Genomic DNA, 27,826 nt, shown 5'->3' on the forward strand with positions numbered 1-27,826 from the left:
TTTCTACAATACTATAATATAATGTTACCTATCTAAAGTGATTTAAAAAGGAGGATAGCGCCCCATTTTCATAAGTTCAAGACTCTTATAAAATGTAAATTTTACCTATAGAATTAAATTTCAAAGAACAACCCCATTCCTGAATTACTTTTCTTTTGCTATTATCTATCCTCGAACATTCAACTTTTTAAACATTTTTAAATTGTGTGTGGAAGTCAGAGTAATTTCAATGGAGCTTGCCTCATTCCTATTTCATATCAAATAATGAAAAGCTAACGACATGTCATTGCTTTATTTTCCCTGCAACAAAAGACAAGTTTTCTATAAAACCATTGTATCTTTATTCTCAGTTACAGCAGTCTACAGGCAAAACAGAAAAGGCTTCTCCCAGCACACAAAGCATCTTGGCACTGTTGTTCAATAGCAACCTCCTCTGCCACCCCCTGGTCTTTCGTTTTTCCCCTCAATACACAATTATAGTTACTCTTTTTAAGTCTGAGTGTCTAGGTTTAGATTTCTGAAAGGCTTTTGTTCTTGGAGACTCAACAGAGAGCTGCCAAACAGAAGAGGCAGAGCTCACCTGCTGGTGGGGAGATGGTCTGAGCTTGGCCAAACATAGCCCTACCTCTCGGAACCTCTTGCTCACAGGATAGCAGATTCCTGAACTGGCATTCTTGCACTCCTTGGCCACTACCACCTAGGAGCTCCAGAGGAGACCAGTATCCTAGTGGCTCCAGGCATTTTAATTTACAGCAGTTAATACCTTCTGCTGAGACACCATCCCAAATAAACATCTCACATACCTGACATTCGTCCTGATAAACTAGCAGTTCCGATTCCCCCTGCATCATCACCTGGATCACAGCATACATGCTGTGCACAACTTAATTCAATTTGTCAGTCTTTTCTATCTTCTAATCTTTCCACCATTGTACCCAAAGGTGAGAACAGGACATGGAACAACAGACAGGTTTCAAATCGGGACAGGAGTATGTCAAGGCTGTATACTGTCACCTGCTTATTTAACTTATATGCAGAGTATGTCATGCAAAATGCCAGACTGGATGAGGCACAAGCTGGAATCAAGATTTCTGGGAGAAATATCAACAACCTCAGATATGTGGATGACACCACCCTAATAGCAAAAAGTGAAGAGGAACTAAAGAGCCTCTTGATGAGGGTCAAAGAGGAGAGTGAAAAGGTTGGCTTAAAACTCAACATTCAGAAAAATGAAGATTATGGCATCCAGTCCCATCACTTCATGGCAAATAGATGGGAAAACAATGGAAACAGTAACAAAATTTATTTTCTTGGGTTACAAAATCACTGCAGATGGTGACTGCAGCCATGAAATTAAAAGATGCTTACTCCTTGGAAGGAAAGTTACGACCAACCTAGATAGCATATTCAAAAGCAGAGACATTACTTTGCCAACAAAGGTTCGTCTAGTCAAGGCTATGGTTTTTCCTGTGGTCATGTATGGATGTGAGAGTTGGACTGTGAAGAAGGCTGAGCGCCGAAGAATTGATGCTTTTGAACTGTGGTGTTGGAGAAGACTCTTGAGAGTCCCTTGGACTGCAAGGAGATCCAACCAGTCCATTCTGAAGGAGATCAGCCCTGGGATTTCTTTGGAAGGAATGATGCTAAAGCTGAAACTCCAGTCCTTTGGCCACCTCATGTGAAGAGTTGACTTATTGGAAAAGACTCTGATGCTGGGAGGGATTGGGGGCAGGAGGAGAAGGGGATGACAGAGGATGAGATGGCTGGATGGCATCACTGACTCGATGGACATGAGTCTGAGTAAACTCCGGGAGTTGGTGTTGGACAGGGAGGCCTGGCGTGCTGCGATTCATGGGGTCGCAAAGAGTCGGACACGACTGAGCGACTGATCTGATCTGAGCTAATGAACAACAACAACCAAAGGAGCACGTTGTCCATCAGCTTCGATCTTTTCTTAGAAATTTCCCTTCGCATTCTTTGCCAGTGGAGGCAGTTTCTACTAGCCATTTCCCAGTCTTTTCTCGTCGCTTTAACGCTGTTGTAGTTCAGTCGCTAAGTCATGTTCAACTCTTTGCGATCCTGTGGACTGTATAGCACGCCACGCTCCTTTGTTTAACCCCGTCTCCTGGAGTTTGGTCAAATTCAGGTTCATTAAGTGGATGATACTAACTAACTCAATAACATCTAACTCCTCTGAAGCTCCTGTCATTAATTTTACCATCATCTATCTACTCTGTGGCAGTCATCAACTAACATTTCATTACGTAATGGTTTTAGAATATCCCTCACTGTAATCCTTTCTCTTCCTACCCCTGCCACCACTCTGTTGGTTTGGGCATCCACACAGTTATTCTATTCAAGGCACTGGAGGCTCTGAATTGCTGTACCTCCTCAGCTCCAGTGACTTTTTTTGTGCATCTTGCATCAATTATTAGCTCTTCTGTCATCCCTTGATGATATCTTCATCAATATTTGTACATTCTCATCTTTAAACACCTTAATTTCTGGTCATTCCACCTAACCTTTCACTTTACCTACTATACTAAAGGTAAAAGTTAATTTCACTAAAATGCTTTACACTTCTAAAGGTTGCCAATCCACTCTCCCAAACACTTTTTTCTCTATATCATCCCCTTCATGACCCACTTCCATCCCAACCTACCTTAGATTCCATACTCCATTATTATTAAAAGTACTCCACTGAAAACACTCTTGACTCTCTGTTCCACTCTCTCTTTCTTGTGCTCTTCTAGAAGAGCCCTGACCTTGCTGCTGCTGCTGCTAAGTCGCTTCAGTCGTGTCTGACTCTGTGCGACCCCATAGACGGCAGCCCACCAGGCTCCCCCGTCCCTGGGATTCTCCAGGCAAGAACACTGGAGTGGGTTGCCATTTCCTTCTCCAACCCTGACCTTAATCGATGCTAATTATTTTCCTACACCTTTCCTTCATTCAGGCAGCTGAACATGGTTGAATAAACAGTGGCAACTGTGTTGAGCAACTCCTTTTAAAATGCACGACTACATGGCTATTCCATATTGCCTATTACAAGTTCTATTATATGTTACTTGGCCACTTTTGCATTCTCCAAAATGATCTCACATCTTTTCTCTTACCTAACCTGAATCCTTCACTTGATCCTTCACAAGAAATCAAGACATTAGAATCATTAAATGTCTTTTCTGTCTCATACTACCAGAAAATAAGCTTCCTGATATCAGAAAAATTGGTTTCCCTGTTTACTGATGCATACATATGTGTGTGTATATATACATACACACACACACGTATACACAAACATCATGAAACTCATTACTCATTTTTATGTTCAATCAAAAACTAGAAATTGTGTCCTGCTATGCATGCAGGCTCAGGTGCTTCAGTCATGTCTAACTCTTTGCAACCCTATAGACTCTAGCCCACCAGGCTTCTCTGTCCATTGGGTTTCCCAGGCAAGCATACTGGAGTGGGTTGTGATTTCCTTCTCCAGGGGATCTTCCCGACCCAAGGATGGAACTGGCATCTCTTACCTCTCCTGCATTGGCAGGAAGGTTCTCTACCACTAGCGCCACCTAAGTCTAATTCAATCTTCTACAACTGGCCTCAATTTTCCAACTACACATTCTGACTTTCCCCCAGACATTCCAAGGTCCAATGAGCTGGATCCCTCTTTCTTTTGAACAGTCCATCTTTTTCATGGTCACTAAGACTTTTCCTGATGCTTTTAATCACCTGGGGTTCTTTTATGCATTCTCTCTTTCAAAAAAGTCTCTTCTCCCTTCTTTTCAGCAAGATTTCCCCTGATATTTGCTCCCACAATGGATTTTTCCTGTTTCTTCCCTAGAGCTCTTTCTGCTTCACCACTAAATCTTGTTACTGGGTCATCTAAGTCTTACATTATCTGCTCTATGTAGAATAGTTCTGTATTTTAAATGAGATCAAAAGCTTCTTTGAAGCTCTTCTCTGTAGGGCCATCAAAGTGTTAGTTAAATACAGTAATCAATAAATTAGAAATGCAATATGTATTTATACATATATTACAGATGAGTATTAATTTAATTAATACATGCAGAGCATTTACAATTTGTTCCCTCATCTGTAAAATTTTTAAGTGCCTTATATGAGTTTAATTACAGTTTGTCATATAAAATTTTTTATATTTTATAAATGGTCAGAGAAGAGTAAAGCAGCTTTAGTGCTATAAAAAGCATCAGCAGAGATCAAATTAAAAATCATGTTATTTAATTTCCAATTATAGGTTTTTAATAAGTTATATCTATTTTCTTCCTTTTCCAGACACAGATAATGCATAATAAAATAACAAATTCATAGGCTACTAAACTATTACCTAATTCTTGGACACATTTCAATATCCCAAATTAGTTTCAAATGAAGATATAATGAAATGAGAGATATTTACCTGATTCCTTATTTTTAGGAGGGCTATTCTAGAATGAATTTAATGGAATATTTCTGGTTTATTTCTTAAAATTTTTTAAAATATAATCACACCAGGCTTCTTTTTTTTTTAGCCACACCATGTAGCATGTAGGCTCTTAGTTCCCTGACCAGCGATTGAACCTATGCCCTCTGCAGTGGAAACACAGTCTTAACCATTTGACCCTACTTTATTTCCTTAAAAAAAGAAATATTTATTAGGGAAGTCCCTACTTTATTTCTTTCAAATACTTAAGACCAAGAGAACTGTTATTTCAAAATATTTTATGCAAAATGAAAAAATGTCCAATATAAAGAAGAGGCAAAGTTTTTTTCTACTTTCAAACATTTTACTTTACAAATGTTAAAGTTCTGTGAAGTTATTAATCATGGTACTACAAATGTAACTGCATGTTTTGGAATTATTAGTAAATGGCTTACATCAATATAAAATATTAAGTATAAAAATATCCAGAATAAAATGTTCAAGCACATAAATTTCATATAATAAACAACCTTTTTCATGGTAATGATGAATAACCAACAATTATCACAGAAACATCAATCTATGAGAAACTACAACTCTATTGCTGATTGTGACCAAACTAAAAGATATCATATGCTATTTAGTTTTTAAGAAAGTAAGGAGACAGAGTCAATTCTAATGAGGTGGATGAACACAGAACCTATTACACAGAGTGAAGTAAGTCAAAAAAACAATTATCATATACTAATGCATATATATGGATTCTAGAAAGTTGGGGCTGATGAACCTATTTCAAAAGCAGCAGTGAAGACACGGACACTGAGAACAGACTTAAGGACAAGGTTGGGCAGGGAGAAGAGGGTGAGAGGTATGGAGAAAGTAACATGGAAACGGACATTACCATATGTAAAATAGACAGCAAATGGGAATTTGCCGTATGACTCAGGGGAAAACAACCTAGGGGGTGGGATGGAGAGGGAGCTGGGAGGGATGTTTAAGTGGGAAGGGACATGGGTAAACCTATGGCTGATTCATGTTGATGTTTGGTAGAAACCAATGCAATAATGTAAGCAAATATCCTTCAATCAAAAATAAATTAAAAAAAAAAAAGAAAGTAAGGGGATAAAAGAAGAAAATCTGGATAAAAATGACAGAGACATTGCTATATCAATAAGATTACAGTCATTAACATTTTTGAAGAGTTAATGCTAACTCTTTTTGTCCCAAAGCTTTTAAAATGCCTTAAAAGACTTTTGATCCAGTGGTTAAGAATTTAGAGGAATTGAGAGAGTAGCATGGAAACATATACATTACCATATGTAAAAGAGGTAGCCAGCGGGAATTTGCTGTATGACACAGGGAGCTCAAACTGGTGCTCTGTGACAACCTAAGGGGGTGGAATGGGGTGGGAGGTGGGAGGGAGGTTCAGGAGGGAGGGGATAGATGTATATCTATGGTCGATACATGTTGATATATGGCAGAAATCAAGACAATATTGTAAACTGATTATCCTCCAATTAAAAAAAAAAAAGAATCTGCTTGCCAAAGCATTGGACATGAGTTTGATCCCTGGTTCAGGAAGATCCCACATGCCATAGAGCAACTGAGCCTGAATGTCACAACTATTGAAACCTGTGCTCCACAAGAAGAGAAGACATCTCAGTGAGAAGTCCCAGCATGGAAAGAAAAGGAGCCCTTGTTTGCAGCAACTACAGAAAGTCCAGCAATGAAGACTGGGCACAGCCAAAAATAAATAGATAAATAAGATGTTAAAAAATGAAATAACAGAAAAAATTTCTATTCTTGGTCACTTTGTGATTTATTTTATATATCAATGGTATTTAGAATAGAAAAAGCATAAAAAGGAACCCATATTTGAATTATATAAAATAACCACACAGCTAAAACAATCAATTATGAAGTTTATAATCTTATGTAATATCTTCAGGATTAAAAAATATATATTCTGGTAATTTAAAGCAGTTGTTAAACCAGAAGTTGATTCTTACATTAATCCCTATAGTGAGTCAAGAAGCATAAGTAGAAGCATAAAAGAAACTTAAGATAAACTACCTCTATTTGTCAGAAGAGTAAAATAGAAAGTAGGAGACAATGTCATTTGTGACACTGAGAGAAAAGGTGCTCACTTTCTGTACAGTCACCTAGAGGATGACATCTTTCTTAGCGGCACTGAGAAAGGACCTTATGCATGTGGCATAAGCCCTCTTGGAGGAGGTTACCATTAGCCCCACTCTAGAGCTGCCAAGCAGATGACCCACAAACTGCAGGACAATTATGCCAAGAAAAAACCAAACCAAACTGGGAACAAATCCTCATCTTATAAATGCCTCATGGCATGTTAAATGTTGGCAGAGGTACACTTTGATCATTTCCCTCTTTCCTTTATTCCCATCCTTTGGGTCACATAATTGAATCTGTAGTGAATCTGGTCCCATGGCTATTTCTTGCAACTAAGTAGGTTGAAAACCATGAGTACTCATAAGATCATTTTGTATTCTTTTTGAAATACACAAGGCCACTACACATTCTTGTAGAATCAGTGCTAAAGGAAACATTATGAATATAATAAAACCTAGAATATTTTCACTTAGATCTATATCACACAGTTATTTAAGTCCATTTTGGCATAAAACTCATTTGACTTATTCATTTGGTACTCTAAAACCTGTATTATTTTCTAGAAGGAAATCCAAATTTCATGGCATTTGTCCCAGTCCAGGATCACAGAGTCAGCCCCATGTAAGAATCAAAACATTGCTCAGCCAGAGGAACTTGGAGGTCTAGAGAGAGGGTTCCTGGGTGAACTGCCTTCAGAACTCTTCAGGGCATACCTTCTTTACATGAGGAAGGGCAAGATGTCCAGTCGCTATATGGTGTCACGATACAGTCCTTCCTACAAGGAAGCAGACAGGGTCGCACTGTTTCAGGTCGAAGGCTTTCAGGACACCTAGGAAGAGCAAAGGGAGATTACTAGGCCTCTGTACTAACCCAGAACCAGGTAATTTATATCTTTAGAATTTTTACTTCTAAAATTGCTAAACAGGCATCCATCTGTAGTATTCTACCTCCAGGATTCTTTCTACTTTTTGACAAGAACTATACAACTAAAATAATTCTTCTGAACTGAACCTCAATAAAGCTCAAGGCAGGAAGTGAAAATTTAATTATAGTAATTGTGCTATGTAAGAGAAAATACAATAATTGTTCTTTATCCATTTATAACAATCTATTAATAAAACTGCACTTTCTAACATGCCTTATAAGAAATTTATGAAAGTTCAAATTACCAATTTAAGGAACCAATTCTACACCTTTATATAACTAAATAGGCTTATTGTCAATCATAATTTTCCAGGCTACTCTGTACTTTATTTTTATAAAATATGTTTAGCAAAAAGTAAATTTATAATGGCATATTCTATACATAGTACATGCTCAAAAACCAATATTATATTTACAGCTATGAGTGTCATAAAAATAAGGAATAAAACAAAGTATACAGCTAATTAAGATAAACAATTTTTGTTCTGTTCCTGGTTTCATTCACTGTATTCTTATTTTTTCTTCCATTTTCTTCCAAGTTTTAATCTACTGGATTTTAAATATTTTAGGTATTTTTATAAATTATAATATTGTTACAAAAAGAGTGAATGAATATAAATAAAAAGAGTCAATAAGTAATTTAAAGAAAAACAAAACACTGTGTTCTTGACATAAATTATAGTAAAATTAGCTTAATTATACTATCTTAAAACACCAAAATATAAAATATATTATTAGGGACACGAGAGAAAAATGACGACAAAACACTGAAATGCCTTATACTTTATAAGGTTTTCACTTCCTAGAAAAATTTTAGGAAGCTGAGGTATGAGTTTTAAATAAACTAGTTTGTTTATTGTGTACTTATTACATGATTTTTAAATTTCCCAATTCTCTTATGAATCTTCACAATCTGATTCCCAATTCTTTTATGAATCTTCACAATCTGATTCTACTATCATTAGCAATCAAATATTATCAATACTAGTAGATGCATGCACACGAGGACAACAAAACATAATAACATAATTCATGTAACTAAAAGTAATGTTCTGATTCCTAAAAAATTTTCTTTTGAGGTGATATCATATCATCTCTGACAAGTAAGTTAAGAGGCAGTGAAGAAGTGAATCAACCAGTATAACTGTTGCTGGAATAACTTGGCAAATTAGTGAAAAATGGGATTTAAAAATACTCCCCATAGGAGAAGTCAAATTTCTTGTACGTCAAGATAAATTGTCTTTCAACAAGTTAATCAGGTTTTCAGAACTGAACTATGAGTGAATAAATCAACATCATTAATCTCCTTCCCATAATTTCTATATAGCACTCTGCTGACACTTCATTTTTGATATATCTATAAGTTTTTATTTATGTGTCCTATCTCATCCATAAGTATTACATTCTATTCAACTATACAGATACATGTTTTTTTTTTTTTGCTCACTCAGTAACACCAGCCTTTATTTGAAAGTGGATTTTAAAAAATACATTGGATTTAACATTTCAAAATGAAATATCCTCTCTGGTTTATGTTGAATATACGCTTGGATTTTCCTAACTGCTATGCCTACTCAAAGTCATTCTTTGATAAGTCATTCTTAGATAAGAATCATTAGAAGTTAATGTTTTGTTACAACTGAGATTATAACTAGAATTATAAATTAACCTACATTCTTAACCAGGAAACATTATATGGCAAAACCTCACATATAATCATCCTGTTAATTCTTGTTGAAACTATTAGTAAGTATTATTGGAAGCATTCCTTCTCAATGAGGCAATTTTAGAACTTTAACAATGGGAGAGCATTACTCAATTACATGCTTTTCAAATTTTAGCTCTGAATAAATCAATGGAATTTACAATGCTATCATTGACAACCTCAAAAATTCTATTTTAGTTTAGAAATTTCCTCAGCAAGATATTTGATTAGCCGCGGAGAACAAAATTACCAACAACAAAGCTGTTAAATGAACAGACCGATATAAATTATACAGCCTAGACCACAGCCAATGAAATGAATTCAGGCTTCCTTTGGTGAGGCAATTGGTTCGGTCAACATGCTTCTTTTCTCCTTTGTACTGTTTGTATTTAGTGTTTGTGGTTTAAATCAAGGAATTGATTTTCCCCCAAATCTTATTCAAGGTCAAATTAAACAGATGTGATAGGAGTTGAAGTTTGTTACTCGGAGGATAGATAAGATCAATAACATTGATTTTACCATTGCACAGTAATCTGTTTTATTAAGAGGACTTTAAAACAAGGTTTCTATTTGCATTTTTGTTTCAAATGCCTAGTACCGAAAAGCAGTCACTGAATTTCCTAGCATATTTAGGCATAAGGGTAGTAATATTTTCTTTTGAATTCACAGTATTTGCTTTATTTTTTAGAACTTTAAGGGTAAAGGAAACTCATTTGATTTAACAAATCTATACTTGTATCCAGGTCATTGAATAAAGGCAGCAAGGGTAAAGCACATTTTTAATGGATTATTGTGGTGCTCTGACATGGGGCTTCAGGATATCCTTTCTATTGAATGATTTAATGACATTAATCCACCAAGCTTTACCACACATAGGCTTGCGTGTATGTACATCCACCGCTGAGGAAAAAACTCTCATAGTTTGCATAAGGGAGGAAAATATAACAGTAACATCTAAAGGGTAAATGAAACTGCAAGAGGAACAGAGTGAGCTTACCCATAGAAGCTCAGAACAATAACCCTCCAATCTGAACCATGACAAGTTGGTCAAGGTGATAACCCCCTGCAGCAAATATTTCTGCCTCTTTGCTTGTCCCAGCAAGTCCCACAATCCCCCAGCACTTGGGACTTCCGCTTCTGCTGTTACTGCTATTGACTTTTAATATACTGCACATTAATATCCTTTGTTACATTCATCACAAATTTAGCATCATTTTTACTGAAATATTGGTTTGGGGCTACCTATGAAGCATATGGAATAGTTTCTCAATTTACTTAAATCTTTTGGCATATATTTTCTAGCTACATACTTGTTTGCTAGAGAACCCAGAGTTGACATATTGTATGTGCCTTGTAAGAAACAAAAAAAACCATATCAGCATAACTGGGCTAATCATTTGTTGGAGAAAATTAATAAATGTTATAAAAATACATGCAATGAGGAAGAAATCTCTATCATTGCTGATTTAGACAGCACCCATCTTTCAAAGTTCATATCATCTTAGCCATGTGAAACATGAAAAGTAAAACCCATCGGTTTTGCATGTTTCTTAATTTCTAACTAAATCATGGGGCAAAATATTGCTAAAGTCCAGAACCCTGGCCATTAGAAAGAAACAAGTCATCATGAGATTTTTATTTATCCCCTGGAGTTTGTCATATATCAGTTACATTATTATCATTTCTCTGAAACACTAAGAAGTATCTCAAATTTTCCAAGAGAAAATAATTTTAAGATTTATTGAGTGTTTACATTACTACTTTCTGTTTTCATTAAATTTCTGCAAATATTTTTGAAAACTGAAGCCAGAATCTGTTAAGTAGTATGTTTAAGACCACACACGAAACCTAAGTACTTGACCAAGTTTTCAGAAATTTTGATACCGGTGAAAAATGGCTTATACCAGTGAAAAACTGATGGGTTTTACTTTTCTTGTTTCACATGGCTAAGGTGATACGAACTTTAAAAGATGGATGCTGTCTAAATCACAAATGATAAGAGTTTTTTTCCTCTTTGCATATATTTTTATAACTGGTTTATTAATTTTCTTCAAGAAATGATTAGCCCAGTTTTTACTGATATGGTTTTTTTTGTTTCTCACAAGGCACATACAATATGTCAACTCTTGGGTTCTCTAGCAAACCATTTGCTGTGTTATCACACTACTTGTTAACTACAGTGAGACACTGGTGCTTTTTCTGCTTATTCTAACTCTCATCCTATCCTAAGGCTCTCTCTTGGGAGTAAATGGTTTATTCATTTAACCATTAAAAGATGTACTACGTTTGGCCTCAGTATTTTTGATATAGTGCCTTCTAAGGGAAATGAAAGGCAGATCATAGAAGGCTATTGCCCAATTCAACTAGATGGGCAGCCTCCACAGCCTACGGGTACACAGGAGGTCATTGATGACCCCCACTGCTAGGACTTTGGATACTGTCCCTATTGATCAGCCAGGCCTAGAGTGAGCACTTCTTTCACTGCCTTACTAGCTCAACAAAAGCAGAAAGTGCTACTATTAACACTGAAAGTAGGTACCACATGGAGAGATTTCTACAGAATTTATGGATCCCAGGTACCAGCTGTTATAACTTTATCAGTGGCTGCCTTTAAAACAGAGAAGTCTTACTCTTGAGGTCAGGTATGATGAGCATCAAACATTCCATTTCACGAAGCAAGTGAAGCCTGGGCCCATCCCGACATGGTTGGCCACAGGAGTTAACTATTGTCGTTTTCAAGTCCTTACTTTTTGGGTCCCACTTGGCCAACATTGACCCGCACGCAGATGACTTTTCTTGTCTGCATGCCAACGGAGCAAGAGGCCTCCCCGTTCCAAGCTGTAGTTGTGTTGAAGGACGAAACTGAAGTGTCCTCGATACACTGGCCCCAGGGTCCAGTCTGCCAGTGGTACACAGTACAGGGATGCTCGTTACAGCTGCGTACCTCTTGCAGAGCACTGGTGTTTGGGCACTGAACTCCACCTACAAAAACAGACAGTATCAGCAGGTTAGATATGGTGCCAACAGAAACCTTATCATCCTCTGCTCCTTGGAATTAACAATAAGAATGATACCGGCCACTTACTAGCACATGTGGTCATACACTGCTAGGAAGGCAAATCACATGAATGGCATTGTCTGGCTTAAAACTTAAACTTTGTGGTATATTTGATATTCGGTTTGGGGGACTCAGGAGGACCTCAAAGACAGGCCATTATTCTCTAGAGAAGATGAAAATGAGGAACAAACAAAGCCTATGTAATTCCTAACTAGAGGAAAAATGGACACTGAGAATCTACAGACGGGGAAAACCCAGTATGTTCACAAATGATATCCATCAAATTGAAAGTCTTAATTATAGGTTTCAAAGTGCTGCTTATTTCAGTGAATTAGGATTTAGGGTGATTTAAAATCAATAGCAGCTTTCTGACCCTCCATGGCATCACTGAAGAATACATTATACATGTATTAATGATAATACACCATATTTCTTCAAACCTAAAATGTGTGAATGACTGTGAGATAGACCATTTTATGTGTCCCAGAGAGAGTAAAATGGCATCAAATTAAACTACAATACTTTTTTATCAACTCTAATTTTTACTGTATACTCACCCAAATAGCTTTGTATGACTTATTTAGATACTTCTAAAAAAATGTACCACTTTTACATACATTAAAAGGGAAGGTATTCCTAAAACTTCTTTACATTCAGAATCCAAATCTTTCAAGTAGCTTATTAGTTGACACTCATCAAAGTTTGTGTTCTCCAACATATATCATCCCTGTGGCATCACATGCATTGGTTATCCAGGATTTCTTAAAGAGTGTTCCCTGTTGTCTCCACGGTTTTTTTTTTTTCCCAGGATACTGGTATCTATTTCTAAGTTCTAATGTGGCTCCATTTTTAATTGTACCAGAAGATGTTTGTCAATGAAAGATTTAAGCTAGCAACCAAGGGAGGGTTTATTTTCCTTCCTCAAATGGCCCTTACCTATTTTTATTTCTTTGTTTTTGGTAGAAATATTATGGGGTTGCTATTGCTCTCAGGAATAACAATGAAATTCCCAAGTACTAGCAATGACAACTATATTATAACTGCTGCTTGGTCACAGTGATTTTAAAATGAACCTAATATAAGATGCAGTAATTACAGAGATGATAAAGGGTTAAACACATGTGTCCTTTAATCAATAGAATGTGGTGTGGAGTTGTCAATATGGAACTCTTTTTTAACATGCTGGCCCCATTATAAGTACTTTATAGGTGGGATCTCATTTTATATCCACAGCTGCTGAACAAGTTAAAAATTATGAAGCGGATGAGTCTAAACAGCTAAATGATGCAGTCACAGGAGCAGTTAGGAATTTATGGAGTCCGGTGTTTTTTTGTTTTTACCTAAATGCTATAGATGGGGAAACAGTGGAAACAGTGTCAGACTTTATTTTTCTGGGCTCCAAAATCACTGCAGATGGTGACTGCAGCCATGAAATTAAAAGGTGCTTACTCCTTAGAAGGAAAGTTATGACCAACCTAGATAGCATATTCAAAAGCAGAGACATTACTTGGCCAACAAAGGTTCGTCTAGTCAAGGCTATGGTTTTTCCTGTGGTCATGTATGGATGTGAGAGTTGGACTGTGAAGAAGGCTGAGCGCCGAAGAATTGATGCTTTTGAACTGTGGTGTTGGAGAAGACTCTTGAGAGTCCCTTGGATTGCAAGGAGATCCAACCAATCCATTCTGAAGGAGATCAGCCCTGGGATTTCTTTGGAAGGAATGATGCTAAAGCTGAAACTCCAGTCCTTTGGCCACCTCATGCGAAGAGTTGACTCATTGGAAAAGACTCTGATGCTGGGAGGGATTGGGGGCAGGAGGAGAAGGGGATGACAGAGGATGAGATGGCTGGATGGCATCACCGACTCAATGGACATGAGTTTGAGTGAACTCTGGGAGTTGGTGATGGACAGGGAGGCCTGGCGTGCTGCGATTCATGGGGTCACAAAGAGTTGGACACGACTGAGCGACTGAACTGAACTGAACTGAAATGCTATTTGTGATGCTAGCTCTGAAAATAAAAAGCTTTATCCTGTTAAAAACAGAGTATTTGGAGAAATTTATTGTTTACTTTATTGACAATTTGATCTAGTCACACTTATGTATCTCTGGATTTCATTTTAAGAATAGAAAATAACTGGTTGTTCACATGGAATGGTGGGACCTTGGGTGTTCATCACACATATCTGTGACAGTAAATGGAGGAATACTGAACATAATAAAAGGTGGGTTTTATTAGGAAAGCAAGTTTTAAAAAGTTTAAAAATGTTAAGAAAAGTGATTCAATAGCTAGTGACCCTAATATGGCAGGAGACCTGGGTTCAATTCCTGGGTTGGGAAGATCTCCTGGAGAAGGGAATGGCAACCCACTCCAGTATTCTTGCCTGGAGAATCCCATGGACAGAGGAGCCTGGCAGGTTACAGTCTATGAGGTCACAGAGTCAGACACAACTGAGCAACTAACACTAATATGGAGGATGGCTCCTAAAGTTTGAGATCTGGGTAAAAGTAATAAGCAAAATCACACCCTGAGCTGATCTTCAGGTATCATTTCATTTGTGACTAAGGACATCCCTCTATTCAGCATATAAATCAGCAGGCAATTTATGTGATAATTTAACTGCAATTTACAGGCACTTATGCAATGCTGAACATGGGATTAACATCAGAATAACCTGTATTAAACAGCGTTTCACTACTGTCCCCTGCTTCATGAAGGTGAAAACATCTGTCACAGCTCATATCCTATCTTCCATCACACAGCTCAGCAACCCTGGGAGCAAGAAGTTTAGTATTTGAATAGGGACAACTCCTAAACCTGCTAATTGGATTGGAGAGAAGTAAATGAGAACTCTTATTACCCACTTCCCTGAGGCTCTAGATTTATCCAATGGTATTTCTCAGGAAAACACATGCTAACTGTAGAAAACTGTGTTCATTTTATATAACCATTTAAAACTATATCTTATTTAATAGTGAAATTACCCCTCCTCAATTGAATAATGTGTTTTTACTTACCCCATTTTTACTTTGAATGTATGTATGCTATGTAAGTTGTGATTTTAAAACTCTGCATTATTTTTGACATTGGAATTGACTGGTTGGTTTTGAAAAAAATAATAAGAAAAGAGCTTCTACAACATCAGCATAATGCGTCCAGGAACTGCAAAATAACTGTTAAGTTTACAAACATAAAGACTATTTATTTTCTTGCCCCAATCCACATTAAAGCTGCATCAGCATTTTTGGTGTGATGTCAAGGTATTTGCACAGATAAGTCCCAGTGTGGTCTTAATTGTAATAACGATGTGGCAATTTGGAAAGCATGGCTTGGATAATCAGTCACTGCAGCACCGTCATGTTGTTCGGGGAATACTTTTATGGTTGAAAAATTGATAGATATGATACTGAATTTATTTATTATTTACGGGAAGATTTAATTCCAGACATCTGGGAATATTCCCATTCCTGTAGTACTGAGATTATAAAATGTCACCTGTGATAAAATTAGTGATAAGTGTATATTTTTTAATCCTCTTCTACATAAAAATATATGCTTCATATTAATGTGACTATTTAGGCTTTCTATCACTTCACCAAAAGGAAAGATTTTATAATGCCAATTATAATATGCAAAGCTTCTCTCAGAAACTAAAAATGACTTTTCCTCCCTACCATCAAGCCCAAAAGACCTTGGTTAGGAGACATTGAACAGAGCTGTTGTTTTTGAGTATGGCATTGAAGTCCTTACAATTTAGATGACAGATTGGAGAGAAAAAAAAAAGAATCTTTTCAGGGACTTCCCTTGTGGTCCACTGGCTAAGACTGTGAGCTTCCAACGCAGGAGGCCTGTGTTCGATCCCTGGTCAGGGAACTAGTCCCACATGCCACAACTAAAGATCCTGTATACCGCAGCTAAGACCCTGGCACAGCCAAAGAAATAAATAAGTGTTTTTTAAAAAAGACCTTTTCAAAACATTAATTGAATACCTATGAACTGACTGCAATATGCAATGGTTACCTATGCTTCAAGGGATAGTCTAGAGGGGTTAGAAATAGAAATAATTCTTGCTATTCTCAAGGATCTTACAATGCAGTGGAGAGAAGTATAGGGGTGATAATATAAGCAAAGAATTGAGTACAATTCTAGGTGAATGCAATAATATAATGATAAAGAATATGACAATTACGTTAAAAGAGGTATTTAGTATAATTGGGATTCAAAAGTTTAAAATTACATTAGTTTGGGGGATACTAAAAATGACTAAGGTTGTTGAGATGAGGCATTGAGATGACTTTTGAAGAAATAGGAGTTCGATAAGCAGAGCTCTGGGAAGGGAGACAAGGAAGAGAAAATTTAATTTAAGCAGAAGAGAAACTAAATAAAAGCTGAGGCACTTAGGCAGGTATGACCCTGGGAATTAGCAATATTGATGCAGTCAACTGGAGTGCAGAGTTCACACAGGGAAGTAACTGAGGATAAGGATAAAAAAGTGGACGAGGCTCAGGGTAAGAAGAGGCTGTTACACTGTACTGTGAATTACAATTTTAAGATACTTGTAACTTTGCCTGCTACTGCAGCCCTAATACCTTTGACAGCAGATTACTGGTGGGTGAAAGGCAATGGCATGATTTCAGGGAATCTAACTGGAAGTGCGAGAACCTCAAGAGACGCTGGGGCGGCCACCACCCCCTCCATTTTTTCCCCCTTGTAGTAAGGGACAAAAGATACCCCACAGTAGAGTCTGTATAAGTCCTGTAGGACTGTAGGAACAGACCGAAGTGGTGGTCATGTAGGAACAGACGGAAGCAGAACTGCTCTTTCAGTCAGTTCAGGAAGATGGGGAAGCGGCAGTATTTACTTAGAAGTCAGAGTTATGTGTGTATGTACGCTCAAAATAGATCCTGATCTCTTCAAATTCCTCTATAGGAAATAGAAGTACTTCCTGGTTTTCAGAACTAAAATCATTCCACTGCAAAAATGAAACAAGGTAAAACAAATATTTATCCTCTCAATGTTTTATACTGCAAAGTAAAACTTCTCAGGACTACTAATTATTTGAGGAAAAATTGGCATAATTTTATTTCAATTTGCATCTATTTTCTGCAAGTACAAAGAAGGTGTAAAGACACAGTAACACTTGGCTGAAGTTATAATATCAGGTCACTCTGAACTCTGCAAGAATAAATATTCTCTTATATCTTGCTTTTTAAAGATAATTGACTATAATGAGAACAGAAGTTGTTATACTTAGTGGAAAACACTTTGAAAATAATTTTTCCTTTTAACCAAGTTTGTTAAGAACCTGCAACATGAATTAAAAAATGGAGAAGGTCATAATTACAACATCAATTTTTAATTTTTTAAAAAATTCAATATACTACTGTTTATATCAAAAATATGTCAAACTTAAGTGTTAAAGGATTGAATTCTTTTAGAATTCCTGAAATAATTCTAAAGTAGCTCTTGGGACCCATCCTGTATTTTCACATGATACAAAGAAGATTTTTACATCAAAGTATCAAACAAATCTAAAAGCAAATTATTAATCTTATTTAACCAAAAGTCTTCAAGGCTTTTGAAACAAGACACATACACACACTTTTATTTTCAAGTTGAAAAGAAATATTTTTATATTAACTATCTTCAGTTATGCCATTTGTGATTTGGTTTCCAAATGACAATATTTCAGTAAGAGGCATTTTATGACATTTTTGTTTACTGCCAATACACAAAATAATAGGTTACATAATGTTACTCCAAGATTATATGAAAAGCAATTGTATTCAAATTATTTTTATTCTATTATTTTTTATGTTTAATTTTGAATTAACCCCAAAACTATAGGGATATTTAAAATGTTACCAATAATTTTTTCCCCTCGATCATATGGAAGAAGTTATTGAAATGATGCCCCATTACCCAAAATACTTCAGTATTATTTCCTGCAATCAAGGGCATTTTCCTATACATAAGCATATGCAATATTCAGGATTAGGCAATTAATTCTGATGCATTATTTCCATCCAATCCTCAGACCCATTTAAACTTGCCAATTATCTCAGAACATTTTTTGTAATAAAAGGACTTGGTTCAGAATCAACTGTTGCATTTAGAGCTTATGTCTGGCTAGTTTCCTTCAATCTTTCTCAATCTTTCCTTAATTTTCATAACTTAGACACTTTTGAAGATTAGGGGCCAGTTATTTTGCAGAATATCTTCCAGGTAGGATTTGTCAGATGTTCCCTCATGTTCAGATTCTACAATATGCATCTTTGACAGGGATGGTACAGACATGACATCATGCTCTCCTTGTACCACACCAGGAACACATCCTTTGTATTTGCCCCATGACTGATGATGTAAACTTTGATTACTGAAATAACATAGTGTCTGTCAAACTTCTTCATTAGAAGGATACTTAAGACTGTAAATATAATGCTCTTCATCAGACTTCCAATTAATTTATTTATATCAAGTATGGATTCATGGTTTCCTTAGTTAATGTATATAAATAGCTATTATTGTTAATTTGCATTCACATTGCTCCTGTATGTGGCCAGTGGGAGACTCTTCAAGCTAGCTTCCCTGACCTTTTTTTAATTTCACTTTGATTTTATATTGGAGTAGAGTTAGTTTACAATGTTGTGTTAGCTTCCGGTATAAAGCAAAGTGATTCAGTTATGTATATAAGTGTGTATATCCACTTTTTTTTCAGATTCTTTTCACATATAGGTTATTACAGAATACTGAGTAGAGTTCTCTATGCTATATGGTGGGTGCTTGTTAGTTATCTATTTTATATATACAATAGTGTGACCTTTTGAAATATTTTCCTCTCCTTTTCTTTCTGGCACAAGATCCTCCAGGCACATCTTGTACTTTTGCTATTCCAGCCCTAGAATCAGCTATTTCTCCAAGAAGCCCTGGCTCCTTTCATCGGAGAATGGTATTAGACACCAAGATCTCAGTGCTAAACACACTGACTGCTAATAGGGTCCCACTGCTCTTATGTCATTTCAGTGAACAGAGTTAACACATGTGTATGTCTATAATATGAATATCATACTTATATTTGAATTTTATGCATTTATGTATTTCTATGTCTAGGACTTCCCTGATAGCTCTATTGGTAAAGAATTCTCCTGCAATGTAGGAGACCCCAGTTCAATTTCTGGGTTGGGAAGATCCCCTGGAGAAGGCTACTCACTCCAGCATTCTTGGGCTTCCCTGGTGGCTCAGATGGTAAAGAATCCGCCTGCAATGCGGGAGACCTGGGTTTGATCCCTGAGTTGGGAAGATCTCCTGGAGAAGGGAAAGGCTACCCACTCTAGTATTCTGGCCTGGAGAATTCCATGGACTGTATAGTCCATGGGGTTGCAAAGAGTTGGACAGAACTGAGTGATTACACTTTCACTTTCATGTCTAGGTTTACAAATTGAACACCATGAATTCACACTGATAACTTCAAATTCCAATATAATACAACAAGGTTTACTCTAGTTTTCTTTCTTAACATATTCAAAACTCCCTTCTTTAGCAATAAGAAACCCAACTATGTTTAATACATGTACCTATTTGGTCAACCAACCCCCCTCACCAATCTCCCACTGCCATCCTCACTGCTCTACCATGGGCCATCTTCATCGCTCTGCTCATACTCTGACACCCTGCATTCAACCACTCCACATTACTGAAACCCTCCTCAACCCTGCTTGGCTCCGACACCTCCCACTGGGTTGGTTTCCTCAGTGCTGAGATTCCCTCTTCATCCTGCTTGTGCCCTGGCATCCTGTGTTGGGTCGCTGCTTTTACTCTCTTGTGCAATCCATGTGCCCCTCCCTTTAGACTTCTCAGCGTCTCTGACATTTCAGGTCAGGCCACCCTTTTCTCACTGGGGATGCCCATCTCACTCAGGTTGGGCTCTGACAACCCACCCTGGATGACTACAGACCCCCTCTCCTGCCCACCTGCTGGCACAGATGCTCAATTGTTTGGTTCCACTTAATAACTTTGCAGATAAAACTGTTCATGAAGGGAGCTAAAGAGCCTCGAAAGGACAGGAAGGAAAGGGAAAAGAAAGTATAGCATGAGGTAAAGGAAAGTGCTATTCTATTATTTTACCATTCTTTTAACAGGAGTAAAAAAATAATGAGTCATAACATTTTAACAATGCAAAGTGTGTCTAGTTCATTGGGGTCATATGGAATACCCCTCTATCTCACACACTTATATATACACACATGGATATAAATACACAGACATAGAGGTAGATACATAGACACATACAAAAGAAGACTGATAAACCAGGGATAAGATCAGTAGCCAGCACTCCTTTCTTTCCAGCACACAGTAGGAATGTATTTCCTCTGCCCCTGCTGAAATTAGGTTCAAATTCAAGTCATGATTATATGACCTGCTTTGATAATGAAATGTCAGTTGAAATGATATAAATCACTCTGGATGAAAGAATTTAATTGCTGACTCTCTTAAAACAGATAAGAGTCCCCAGCTACCTTCTTCCTCTGGCATGAAGATTGTGAGGTAGGCTTTCATACGGAGGTGCAATATGCTGAGACATTTCATGGAGGACAGACTGTCATGGAGAGTTGAGTGTCACTGTAGCAAAATTCCCAAGAGGGAAAAATAATTGTTCTATTAAGTTACTGAATTTATGGGCTTACTGCAGTACAACTTTGACTTCATCAATACAGAGGTTATATAATCTCCAGTATAATGTATAATGGTGACATTTTTACTGAGATAAAAGTACAAATGAATAGGTTACAGCATTTATTTTGTAAATCCACATAAATGCTTTGCATGTGGACTTGTCCTGTAAGTTATTTCACCAGAAAATCATTTAATTTCATGTCTAAACAATCAATATATAATTTTATTAATGTGATCTTTACCCTTAAGGTTATCACAGTAATATTCTGATCCACAGATAATTAAGAAGATCAGGCTTCCCAGATAGCGCCAGGGGTAAAGAACCCATCTGTTAATGATGGAGATGTTCGATTCTTGGGTTGGGAAGATCTCTTGGGGGCGGGTATGGCAACCCACGCCAGTATTCTTGCCTGGCGGACTACGGTCCACAGTGTTGCAGAGTCAGAAACAACTGAAGCGACTTAGATACATGCACACATGACACATACAAGTATTAATTCTTGGGGAATAATAGAAAAAATAGCTTTTGTGCAGAATTATAAAAAGGTTATCTAATTGGCAGGGAAACGTATTTTAAAACTTCCTGCAAATTAGTTTCTAAATCATTTAAAAAATAGCTTCAGAATTAGAAAAGTCTTATTTTGAAGGAAAGAAAATGTGTTTCAGTGTCAAGCAAATAACAGGTATTAAATTGTCTTTGAAGGACAAATTCTTCATTAAATATTTCACATAATGATACCAGTTTCTGTAGCTGTTATTAACAGAGACAAATAACAGCAGATTCCCCATTGACTGAATCTCCTCTACAGTTTCCACTTAAAATAATGTTTTGAGTTCACGGGCTTCCCTTGTAGCTCAGCTGGTAAAGAATCCACCTGCAATGTGGGATCCCTGGGTTGGATCCCTGGGTTGGGGAGATCCCCTGGAGAAGAGAAAGGCTACCTCTCCAGTATTCTGGTCTGGAGAATTTCATGGACTGTATAGTTCACGGGGTCTCAAGGAGTCGGACACAACTGAGCAACTTTCACCTCACCTTTATGATTAATTATTTTCACATTTATAATTCTCCAGCATGTGTTTCTTATGATGCAGCTGTTAGCCTTCATTAAAAATTATCCAAGTCCCATCCTTTCAAACTAAGCAGATGATACATACCAAAGAGCAATCATAAATTCCTGCCTTTAAAGCATTTCATGACCTTTCAGTGTGAAGCATCACGTCTACGGAAATAATGATCTGGTGAGTTCTGCAAGCATGGCAAAATCTCAGCCATGTGACTCATAAGGCGAAAAGTCACTCATTACTAGTCACACAGCAAGTGTCTGCAGAGTATAATGGATTTATAGGAAGCGGGGTGACCACAGATCTAATTTTAATGAAGCCCAAGACATAATTTGAGCTGATAGAGTGTGAAGTCTGAATATAATCTCTACAAGGTTAGAGTTATTGTTTGACAACATAAGGAATATAATTTTTTCTTGGAAAGGTTCTATTTTTTCTATTAGGTTCCACAGATACATTCTTATTTTGGTAGCAAAAAATTACACTTATATTGAGGTGACGAGAAAAAAGTGTTTGGACACTTAAAAAATTCTAAATTTTATCATAGGTTGACTATTTTAAATATGTTACATTTTCTCCCACAGAGTCCAAAAGACTGTGGGTGGGATGATTTGGGAGAATGGCATTGAAATATGTATAATATTATATATGAAATGAGTTGCCAGTCCAGGTTCGATGCACGATACTGGATGCTTGGGGCTGGTGCACTGGGACGACCCAGAGGGATGGTATGGGGAGGGAGGAGGGAGGAGGGAGGAGGGTTCAGGATGGGGAACACATGTATACCTGTGGCAGATTCATTTTGATACATGGCAAAACCAATACAAAATTTAGCATGGATAAATTAATATGTAAACATGAGTTTGCTACGTCCTGGCTCCTTGGAGATGTTGAGCGGGGTGTGAACATTCCCCCCACAAGCCTTGATTCCCGAAAAACAAAGGGACCCAACCCACTGGACCGCATTCTCCTTTCTCTCCTGGGACTTAAGTCTATAGTTAAAGTTAAATAAAATAAAATTAAAAAAAAATATGTTACATTTTCTCCTGTGCCTTAAGGCCAACATATTTTTGGCCTTGTATTTTTGCACAGAATAACATACAAAGAAAGAAAATTTGATTAAAAAAGAACACTAGCAGATTTCTATCACTAAAATGTTTCATAAACAGGAAAATGAAATAAGCAATGTGAAAACTCTTCTAAAATTGATTATTAACTGGGGGTATAGAAAGAAACATGTGCACATAAAGAAACATGTGCTTACTACAAATAGAAATCATTAACTAGTGTTAAATGTGAATGAAGATAGTCATTCAGCCTGATCATATTTAAATAACATATGCCTATATTCCTGAGACAGAACATGTGGCACGTGACAGAACTTGACTTATTTCTGTGTTTTCCTTACTCCTGTGTTATTTTCCAGAATGACAAGATTAAGTATGACATTATATCACCCAGTCACAGAGGCCAAATTAGCATTCAGATACAAACTTGAGAGACAATTACCAAGAGCCTTGTATTTCTTGACAATGGAGCTTGCATGGTATGAATATATGAGAAACTTGTGCTTTATTCACCCAATAGCATGAAGTGATTTAGGAGCAACATATTTTAAAAGTGAACACAATCTACATATGAAACTCAGAGCCTATGTTCAGAAACCTGAATGGTAGAAAATCCATGTCATTTTCAGTCAAGCAATAATCATGGTGGTGGTGATTTTAAATAAAGTTTAGTACTTATGAGATGGTAGAATAGGATTTCACTGGGAAAAACTGACTACTGAAATGAGAGAAAACAATGAAACCCGTCATTTGGAATTTAAGGAGTCATTTTCAGATTTCTCCACAAGTTTAACACTTTGAAGTAGAAAGAACCTGAGTTATTAGGAGGGAGGAAAGGAAAAGTGAATTCATTTTTCAAAGTCTTTTCTCTTTTACTAAAGATCTATGTTCAAGGTTAATATTAAGGAAGAGCAGCAAGCTGCTGCTGCTGCTGCTAAGTCGCTTCAGTCGTGTCCGACTCTGCGATAGCCTAATATGTCAACAGATATTAAATCTCCTTGGTTTGCTGGGTTTCAGGAAGCTGATTTTTGTGGAACTATCACTGTATCCAGGCTGTACACACAACGAAAGGCACAGCAGCTTCTGGAAGAGATCTGAGTCCCTTCTCAAGCTGGAAACCTTACCTTCCTCTCCTGCATAGGCCAGGATGGACCGCGCTCGTGTCTGTTTTCCTTCTGTGGTTTTTCCTGAGCAGGTGTGAGAGCAGGAGGACCACGCTGACCACATGCTGAGCACACAGTCCCTGGGACAGGGCACATCGCAGGCAACCGGGATGGGGAAGATGGCATCTCTGCACAGCTGTCTGTCAACTTCTTCTCCTGGGAAAGACATCATCACCAACAGTCCATCATTTTAAAATAATGTAAAATGAGCAACTGAAACCAGACGGGCACCAGAATAAATTAGCTTACTTTCCTTTTGTTCTCTGTTAAAAGCCAACAACAACAACAAAAAAAGAGTCACTGTCTACTACAGCCAGATGTTAAAAGAATACCAGGAATGAATAAACAGATAGATCCCCAAATGAGGCTTTTTTATTATCAGCGCTTAGGTGTGTAGATCAAACACATTGCTTCAAGTATTTTATGCTGTAATACCTGCCCAGGAAATGATGTTTATAGATACTAATCTCTGCAATAAAGAACATCAGTGAACTACGTCTATTCCCTTTATTTAATTGTTGGAGATGAGCCATCATTCACAAATAATGATTCTATCCATAGGATGTACTATTTGTTTTCATGAAACCAACTCACAGTCGCTATTTGTAAACTCTTGTGTCTCCTAGGAAATTTACTTTTGTACAACTGGCAACCTTTTTCTTTCATTTAAAAATGACTTTGTTAGCTGGAAACAGACAGGAAGCATAAATAGTGGGACAGTATTATAAAACCACTGGCTATAGCGATCCCATTTTGAAAGGGGGAAAAAAAAAACAAGGTATGCAAATAGCAGAAGCAAGATGTTGTCACTCCAGTGCTGAAAGCTCTTCAGTTTCCTTCTGCTCTTAAGATAAAGGCTAGGTTTCTCAAAAGTTTATGAGACTTCAAACCCCATGGCTCTTGCTTCCTTTTCTAGCTTCATCTCACTTCACTTTTCCTGTTACCCCAAAGCCCTAGAGTCTGGCACTTATTTGGTGTTTTTTGAGTGAATGAAGTGAGATATACAAAAGACCAATGAGAAAGAAAATATTGTTGCTGTTAATAAATGCCAAAGAAACCTAAAATAAATACAAATAAGTGATCAAAATACAGTATGAAAAAAGTCTGAACTCTGTTGCATAGCTGGTAAGCATAGGAGCTAATGAGGTCATTCAAACAGAGTAAAACAAATACAAACAAGCAAAATTAATCCGCTATTTTTCTACAGACTATATCCATAATTCTGGATGGGTGTATCAGAAATGTGTGCTTTAAGGCATTATGCATTCAGATGAGAAAAGGTGACTAATCTTGCTTTTGTTCATTGACAAAACTCTGCTTTGTCACTGATGGAGGGTTAGGAGGATCATTTTAATGGACAATTGTTTATTCATGTATTTTAAAAACAAGACAAAAAATCAGAAGTCAATTGGAAATGCTCTAACATATTAAATAGCTACTAGTTTGTAGGGCTTTAAATCATCAGGCAAAATAAAAAATCAATTATAATGCACTTACATGTTAACAATCACTAGTTTGCAAGGCTTTAAATTATTAGACTTGCTCACTAGTAAGACTCACTAAAATGGAGGTGAGTCATCATTACATCATTCATTCTCCTTTAGTTACTCTGACCTGTGAGATCTCTTTTGAGTTTGGCTTATATCCCAAAAAATGACATGATAGCTTATATGATAGAGTACAAAAATCATTATAAAACAAGGCATGTAATATTTTATAATTTAAATAACAATGATGACTCTTGTGTTTCTAGACTTTTTTGTTAGTGCAAAGAGTGAGTTGCATATGTTTTATTTCCTTTATTGCTATCTTTTATTGTTTCATCTACTTTCATCCACTTTCGTTTCCAATAGTCTGTAAAATGTAAGGCAAGTTTGGGGCTACAGTTTTGTTTTCTATAATAGTTACCTAATCATTTCTACTCAGAAAAATTTAATTCATTCTGTAGCATTTGAAGAGAGACTGCTACCCATGTGTTATTACATTACTTTGGATGACATAATACATTTCTGTTGCATATAGCATAAATCTGAGTTCCCTGGTGGCTCAAGCAGTAAAGAATTTGCCTACAATGCAGAAGACCCAGGTTTGATCTCTGGGTTGGGAAGATCCCCTGGAGAAGGAAACAGCAACCCACTCCAGTATTCTTGCCTGGGAAATCCCACGGGCAGAGGAGCCTAGTGGGCTACAGACTACGGGGTCGCAAAGAATTGGATACAACTGAGTAACTAACACTTTGACTTCACTTTCTTTCATAGTATAAACCTAAGAGATATACAATTTTAACCTTTTTTGCTTTCTGAATTTTTTTAACTTCTGTTCCACATCTTATGTTAGCTCTTTTTCACTCCTCATTTTTGGTTTAGTTATGTATTAGTATATTTTCCTGTAGTTACATTCCTTCTAGAGTCTCCTTAACCCTCTGTGGAGCTCAAAAGATCCACTTTGGATCTGACCTCCAGGATTTCAGCATTTAGTTTACTACTCCCTTGCCCCCTGAGCTTTGTCACATGTGACCTTCCCTGTTTGCCCCTAATGGCTCCCGATTGCCCATCGCGGTCTTGCATCCAAATACCAGTATTATGTCCTAGCCACAGTGGCTTTTCCCCTTTCCTTCTACAGACCAATCTCTTTGTTGCCTCACTGTTGCTCTTCACTTTTCATCAATTTTTCAGATCCTCACACAGTAGACTGCTTCTCACCATGCAGGTTTCAGTTGTCTCCCTGCGAGGGGAGCCTTGAAAGTGAAAGTCACTCAGTTGTGTCCTACTCTTTGTGTCCCCATGGAATACAGTCCATGGAATTCTCCAGGCCAGAATACTGGAGTGAGTAGCCTTTCCCTTCTCCAGGGGATCTTCCCAACCCAAGAATTGAACTGGGGTCTCCTGCACTGCAGGAGGGTTCTTTACCAATTGAGCTATCAGGGACTGACCAGATACAATTTCATAGTAGCTTCATTTTATTTTCATTTTAGTGAGTCTTACTCACTAGTGAGCAAGTCTAATAATTTAAAGCTTCATTTTCTAGTTTCACTAGAAACTACTGTAGTGAATTATTTACATGTCTAGTATCTAATCCTGTTACTAGAGTATGAGCTTGATAAGGGCATGATTCTTATCTGCCTTGCTCATTATTTTATACTTAGAACCCAAAGAGCACCAGGAACCTAGTGGACATGAAATAATCTTGTGCTATGTAAACAGATAAACTAATTGACCTGAAGTTACTGTTCTAGGGAACAGAAGGTTGGACTGGACAAATATGGGTTTAAGCACAGTATTTCTTCAATGGCCACGTACTCCACTGCTTGAGGACTGTGCTAAGGTATATTCAGAGGACAGCCGCTGGCATATGCACAATCTGGAGTTTGCTAGAAATGCAGTCTCTTCAGTTCCCACCCATAAATTGTGACTTGCATGTTCAAATGATCCCTGGGTGATCTGTATGCAGGTAAAATTTAAAAAGGATTGCTTTAAGATTTTTCTGCCCTTATTCTCTTGTGGTTGGATTAGAACCAAATTGCCTTGTGAAAGAGAACCATATAAACAAATTCATCTGGATTTCATACCTAACATCATTCATTTCTCTGTGGGACACCTTTTTAATCCTCTCTTTATA

At 37.1% G+C, this 27,826-nt stretch overlaps 1 protein-coding gene across 1 annotated transcript in view; it reads right to left on the reverse strand.

Moving 5' to 3' along the window:
* THSD7A (thrombospondin type 1 domain containing 7A) overlaps positions 1-27,826 on the reverse strand; it is a 470,808-nt gene that overhangs the window by 81,439 nt on the left and 361,543 nt on the right. The window contains 3 exon segments of the mRNA NM_001206743.1: positions 7,273-7,388; positions 11,936-12,170; positions 24,170-24,364. Coding sequence (NP_001193672.1) covers positions 7,273-7,388; positions 11,936-12,170; positions 24,170-24,364 — 546 coding nt within the window.

The sequence above is a fragment of the Bos taurus genome, chromosome 4 (assembly GCF_002263795.3).
Source record: "Bos taurus isolate L1 Dominette 01449 registration number 42190680 breed Hereford chromosome 4, ARS-UCD2.0, whole genome shotgun sequence".
NCBI lineage: Eukaryota > Metazoa > Chordata > Mammalia > Artiodactyla > Bovidae > Bos > Bos taurus.